This window comes from Neofelis nebulosa, chromosome 11 (genome assembly GCF_028018385.1).
Source record: "Neofelis nebulosa isolate mNeoNeb1 chromosome 11, mNeoNeb1.pri, whole genome shotgun sequence".
Lineage (NCBI taxonomy): Eukaryota > Metazoa > Chordata > Mammalia > Carnivora > Felidae > Neofelis > Neofelis nebulosa.
Window position 1 is genome coordinate 27,314,996 of NC_080792.1, and position 6,295 is coordinate 27,321,290.

A 6,295-nucleotide genomic window follows, 5' to 3' on the forward strand; every position below is an offset into this window, starting at 1 on the left:
CACCCCTAAATCTGGTCCACAGCTACAGCCCTACTGATGTTTTTTGCTCTGGGTCGAAGAGGTTGTTGTCAATTGCGGGGTGGTTAGGTGTTAGCTTTCTTGCCTGCTGAGAAAGGATCTCGGTGTTGCTCGCTCTCGCTTTCGCTCTCCCCCTCCCTCCCTGTAACATGCCAGCCCTTTAATGTGGAGTGTCAGGGAGACGGTGACGTCACCTTGCCCGCTGGGTGGCGTCCCCTCGGTCCGACAGGAGTTCAGAGACAGAGAAAGGCGCTGTCAGACTGCGCTCCACCTGGGGCTCGCCTGCCGCGGGTTTCTGCGCGCCCACACTTTCTGCGGTCCAGGGGACGCCCCGCCACAATTCAGGCTGTCTTTCTCCCCGGACCCGGGTTCGAGCTCCATTAGCGCCCACGAGCGCCAGGATCTTCACGCGGAGCCCTGCGGAGTCCCGCCCGCTGGATTCGAGGACCCGCTTGGATGCTTCGCCTCCGAGCGCCCTCGGAAGATGGGCCGGCAGCCACGCGCGTAAAGACACCTAGGGGTTACCAGGTACTGCGGAACCTGCCGGCCCTGCCTGGGCACACAGCACGCGACTCACGAGTTGAGATTCCCAGCGGTGCGATTTTCCGGGTTAGGTTGAGCGGCGGCGGCGGCGGGCTAGGGTGGCGATTGGTTTGGGAACAAGGGGAGTCAAGTTGGGGGTCTCTGGCTCTCGAGTCGGACAGGGAAGTTCGCCAGCTTCCTTTCTCAGGTCAACTAACTTCTGTCTCTTCTCCCCTCACTCGCTTTTAAACCACCCCCCCCCCCAACCTCAACCCTCTTATTTGTGTCTCTGTTCTGATAGGAGTTTCTGGGAGGGGTTGGGGTGAAAGTGGAAGGCACCCAGGAAGAGACACCTTACCCAGTTTAAGGCTGCTAAGAATTCGGGTCTCGAACGTGAGGTCAGCTCTCCGCCAGGGCCAGGCCGGGGGAGCGCCGTTGCTCCTGAGCGAGAGTTCCTGTTAATCCCAGGGTCTTATGACGATCATAAGAATCCTGCTTGGGGGGCAAATGAGCATTGAAGGACCATTTGGAGAAATTAGTGCCGGTTATGTTAGGCTCAGGTATCACTGTGCCTTGAACTGCCATTTAACGCTCCGTCCCCTGGAAATATTGTCTCCGATCCATCCGAAGTGACAAGCCAGGCTCTCCTCTCGTTTGATCGCGTGGAGGTTTGTTCAACCTTCCTAGAGGCCGCAGAAGGTAATGAGAGCTGAGGATCCGGGGTGGGGGGGGGGGGGCAGCAGGGCAAAGGGACCCGACGGGATAGATGTCTCAGGGGCTCAGAGAGGGCAAGGATGTGGCAATTTGGGTGAAAGGGTAGGACAGTATATCCTCTGAAATCGCTGTAATAGCAAACTCCAGCGTACTTGGCCAAGAGCAGAGATGCTAGTGGCCACTGGTGATTTTCCAGGGCAAAGGGTAGTGGTAGCCACGGCACCCCACATGACATGTAGCCGTGGAAAGGTCACGGTCTGTCTTCCTAGGGAATGAACAACTTTGTTGGTTTTGACTTAGCAGCATTTATCACAAAGATTTCTTTCGCTTGCTTTTTGTGTATTTTTCAACGTACTGGAAATTTTCCCCGCTTACGGTATCCCAATGACCGAAGATGATAGAAATTTTACCGCAGGCCCAACGCTGGGCTTCCGCTTCCGACATTCCTACAGATTACCTCGTCCACGAAATCTCTAAACCCAGGGTCATCTTTCCCCCCTTAAAGATACAGAGATGAATACATAGATCAGAAAAAGAAGCGTACAGAAAGAGGTTCATCTCAAAACTCACTTGGCCTTTTAAAGCCCGCCAATAATGATCCCCAGGAATTGTTAGTTTCTTTAGACTGTTTCTGGGCTTCTCAAACTTGGCCTGTACTTACTTGTTCATTGTCACGGAAATGACAGAAAACTGTTTCTAAATGCCTACAAATCTACAAGTTTGTCGTTTTGAGCTACCTCTATGGAACCAGAACCACTGAGTTCAGCAAGTGGCTTTTGAGAGATTGAAAGCGAGGCACCCTATTTTGGTGCAATCATGTATATGGCTTTGTACATTTCCCCATCTTTCAAAACAAATCTAATTACAGTACCAAAATACCTAATGGCAAAGGTGGGGAGAAAGGATTTCGTTTTGCTTTAATAAGTCGTGTCTCAACCAGTAGCGTATTTCCCCCAAGGAAACCACAAATACCACAAAAATCACTTTCGTAAAGGTTTGGATTTACTGTTTAACCAAAATCAATCTATTTTTAAGCAAATGTAAATGGTCTCTCTTTTTAAATTTGGGTTTCAATGGCCAACCCCCAGTTTTCCAGAACTTTTAGAATCTGCAAGAGTTACAACTGTCGTCATTACTTTCTAATTTCTGGCGGGCACGCCATTTTTTTCTCACTTTTAGAAATCGCAGACAAGGTCTTGAGTTTCTTAGGAATTGATTGCATTGTTTTAAACAGTTAACTTTCTTTGGATATTTAGAACAGAAGAAAAGTACTTCCCAATCCCTGCATTTCCAAAGGGTGACCTTGAAGAAAATTAAGAGAAGTGACTTCCTCTGTCTGAAACTTGGTTCCTTTGCCCAGCGCTAACCTTGTCTCAACCAAAGCAAGGAAGTTCTTATAATTCTTTAGTTAAGCGATTCAACCCACCCCTCTGTCTTAGCTCTAGTCAACGCTTTCTCCTTTCCGTTCCAGTCTCCAAGGCAGACCCGGAGGGCTCGGCCCGGGATTCCGCGGCGGAGGAAATGGCTTCCAGCCCGCTGCCGGGGCCCAACGACATCCTGCTGGCATCGCCGTCGAGCGCCTTCCAGCCCGAAGCGCTGAGCCAGCCGCGGCCGGGCCACGCCAACCTCAAACCCAACCAGGTGGGCCAGGTGATCCTCTACGGCATTCCCATCGTGTCATTGGTGATCGACGGGCAGGAGCGCCTGTGCCTGGCACAGATCTCCAACACTCTCCTCAAGAACTTCAGCTACAACGAGATCCACAACCGTCGTGTGGCGCTGGGCATCACGTGCGTGCAGTGCACGCCGGTGCAGCTGGAGATCCTGCGGCGCGCCGGAGCCATGCCCATCTCATCGCGCCGCTGCGGCATGATCACCAAGCGTGAGGCCGAGCGCTTGTGCAAGTCGTTCCTGGGCGAAAACAGGCCGCCCAAGCTGCCCGACAACTTCGCCTTCGACGTGTCTCACGAGTGCGCCTGGGGCTGCCGCGGTAGCTTCATCCCCGCGCGCTACAACAGCTCCCGCGCCAAGTGCATCAAATGCAGCTACTGCAACATGTACTTCTCACCTAACAAGTTCATCTTCCACTCCCACCGTACGCCCGACGCCAAGTACACGCAGCCGGACGCAGCCAACTTCAACTCTTGGCGCCGTCATCTCAAGCTCACCGACAAGAGTCCCCAGGACGAGCTAGTCTTCGCCTGGGAGGACGTCAAGGCCATGTTCAACGGCGGTAGCCGAAAGCGCGCGCTGCCCCAGCCCGGCGCGCACCCCGCCTGCCACCCGCTCAGCTCGGTCAAGGCGGCCGCCGTGGCAGCGGCGGCTGCGGTGGCTGGAGGCGGGGGACTGCTGGGTCCGCACCTGCTGGGGGCGCCCCCGCCCCCGCCGCCGCCGCCACCCCTGGCCGAGCTGGCGGGCGCGCCCCACGCCCATCACAAGCGGCCGCGCTTCGACGACGACGACGACTCGTTGCAGGAGGCGGCCGTTGTGGCCGCCGCCAGTCTCTCGGCCGCCGCCGCCAGCCTCTCTGTGGCCGCGGCCTCGGGCGGCGCCGGGGCGGGAGGGGGCGGCGCCGGGGGCGGCTGCGTGACCAGCGTTGGCGCCGGCGCGGGCGCGGCGGCTGGCGCCAAAGGCCCGCGCAGCTACCCGGTCATCCCGGTGCCCAGCAAGGGCTCGTTCGGGGGCGTGCTGCAGAAGTTTCCCGGCTGCGGGGGGCTCTTCCCGCATCCTTACACCTTCCCGGCCGCAGCCGCCGCTTTCGGCTTGTGCCATAAGAAGGAGGACGCGGGCGCTGCGGCCGAGGCCCTGGGGGGCGCGGGCAGCGCGGGCGCGGCGCCCAAGGCCGGCCTGTCCGGCCTCTTCTGGCCCGCGGGCCGCAAGGACGCTTTCTACCCGCCCTTCTGCATGTTCTGGCCTCCGCGGACCCCAGGCGGGCTTCCCGTGCCCACCTACCTGCAGCCCCCGCCCCAGCCGCCCTCGGCTCTCGGCTGCGCGCTTGGAGAAAGCCCCGCCTTGCTGCGCCAGGCCTTCCTGGACCTGGCCGAGCCCGGCGGCGCCGGTGGGAGCGCTGATGCCGCTCCCCCGCCAGGTCAGCCCCCTCCGGTCGTGGCCAATGGCCCGGGCTCCGGCCCTCCGCCTCCGGCTGGGGGCGCGGGTGCTCGCGACACTCTCTTCGAGTCGCCCCCGGGCGGCAGCGGCGGGGACTGCAGCGCGGGCTCCACGCCGCCAGCCGACCCCGGCGCCGTGTCCGGTGCAGGGGCCGCGGCCGCCGGCGCGGGCCCCGCGGGAGCCCGAGTGCCGGCACCCCACCATCCGCACCTCCTGGAGGGGCGTAAGGCAGGCGGAGGCAGCTACCACCATTCGAGCGCCTTCCGGCCGGTGGGCGGCAAGGACGACGCGGAGAGCCTGGCCAAGCTGCACGGGGCGTCAGCGGGAGCGCCACACTCGGCCCAAGCGCATCACCACCATCACCATCACCACCCGCACCACCACCATCATCATCACCCCCCGCAGCCGCCGTCACCGTTGCTGCTACTGCCCCCGCAGCCCGACGAGCCGGGTTCTGAGCGCCACCACCCGGCCCCGCCGCCGCCCCCGCCCCCGCCGCCCCCGCTGGCCTTGCAGCCGCACCACCGAGGCCTTCTGTCCCCCGGGGGCACCAGCTGCAGCTACCCCAGCGAGGACAGCTCCGAGGACGAGGACGACGAGGAAGAAGAGCAGGAGGTGGACGTGGAGGGCCACAAACCCCCCGAGGGCGAAGAAGAGGAGGAAGAAGGTCGAGACCCCGACGACGACGAGGAGGAAGACGAGGAGACGGGGATCCTGCTAGGGGACCCCTTAGTCGGGGGCGGCCGCTACCTCCAGGGCCGAGGGCTGTCAGAGAAGGCGAGCAGCCGGGACCGCGCCCCGGCCGCGGCGGGCGCTTTCCCACTCGCCCTGAACTCCTCCAGGCTGCTGCAGGAGGACGGGAAACTGGGCGACCCCAGCGGCTCAGACCTGCCCCCGCCCCCGCCCCCGCCTCTGGCCTCCCAGAAAGCTGGCGGCGGCGGTGGCAGCAGCCCGGGCAGCCCGGTCCACCATCCATCACTGGAGGAGCAGCCCTCCTACAAAGATGTAAATATCCCCTTTAGGCTCCTTCAAGCTAATTATTATTATTTAAATGCACCTTTAGGCTGAATCAGTTACATATGCGCAGGAAAGATGAATCACCAGATTTCCCCACAGAAATGAAATATTCAGTGTGTTTGAGAGGGCTTCTTTTCTGCCAATGGTCCTCCATAAAAATGTGGTTTCTGGTCTTGTACAAAGCCTTTCAAAGGCTTTGGGGCCTCGATTCCTTCCTACATTTGAGTTGGCTGCTTATAGAAGTTGGAAAAGACTCTTTAATTGACCAACTCTAATCCACCAATCTCCTTTGTTCCCCCCCCCCCCCAGCGGAGCATAATTGTTTCCCCCCAAAGCAGTGAGACCACAAAAACTGGAGCAGTCTGAATAATGCTGTTCCCTTTCTTCTCTGTTCAGCGCCTCCCCCAACCGTGACCCAAAAAAGATGGAAAACTCATTGACTTCAAAAGTTAAATTCAGTTTCGTTTGAACTGCTTTAGTCAAGGTTTGAACCTCAGAGCTCTCTAGCCAAAATGGACACATCTGTAAAATATTGTGCCCAGTAAAATATTGTGCCCAGTAAAACAAAAGACAGGCTCTCCAGCAAGACCAGCTTCTCCCAAACCAGTCTCCACAGACATACAAGTGGTACTGGTACCCCCCAAAAACCAAAGTTACATTTAAATGGCTCTGCATTCAGTGTTCAGTCGAGTGTGCACAGAAAACACGCTCAAGGACTTCAGAGTGAAGTGAATCTGTCCTAATGTCATGTAGGTTTGAGAAATAACATGGTATGTTTATTTACAGAACATACCATAGGTGTGTATTTAATTAACATATTACTTCTTAAAGGACAGTACAGGTATGTGTGGGGGTACATGCATGTTTAAGTACCACGACTATTCAGAGAAGATCATCATCAAAAAATGATGTCTCC

The 6,295-nt window shown here is 58.0% G+C and overlaps 1 protein-coding gene across 1 annotated transcript in view; it reads left to right on the top strand.

Annotated features, from left to right (window-relative positions):
* The first annotated feature begins 268 nt into the window (after window positions 1-268).
* Window positions 269-6,295, top strand: part of SKOR2 (SKI family transcriptional corepressor 2) — a 43,801-nt gene continuing 37,774 nt past the window's right edge. Inside the window, exons 1-2 of the mRNA XM_058692185.1 lie at window positions 269-546; window positions 2,726-5,367. Of these exons, the coding sequence (XP_058548168.1) occupies window positions 2,776-5,367 (2,592 nt within the window). The 5' untranslated portion in view covers window positions 269-546; window positions 2,726-2,775. The remainder of the gene's footprint in view (window positions 547-2,725; window positions 5,368-6,295) is intronic.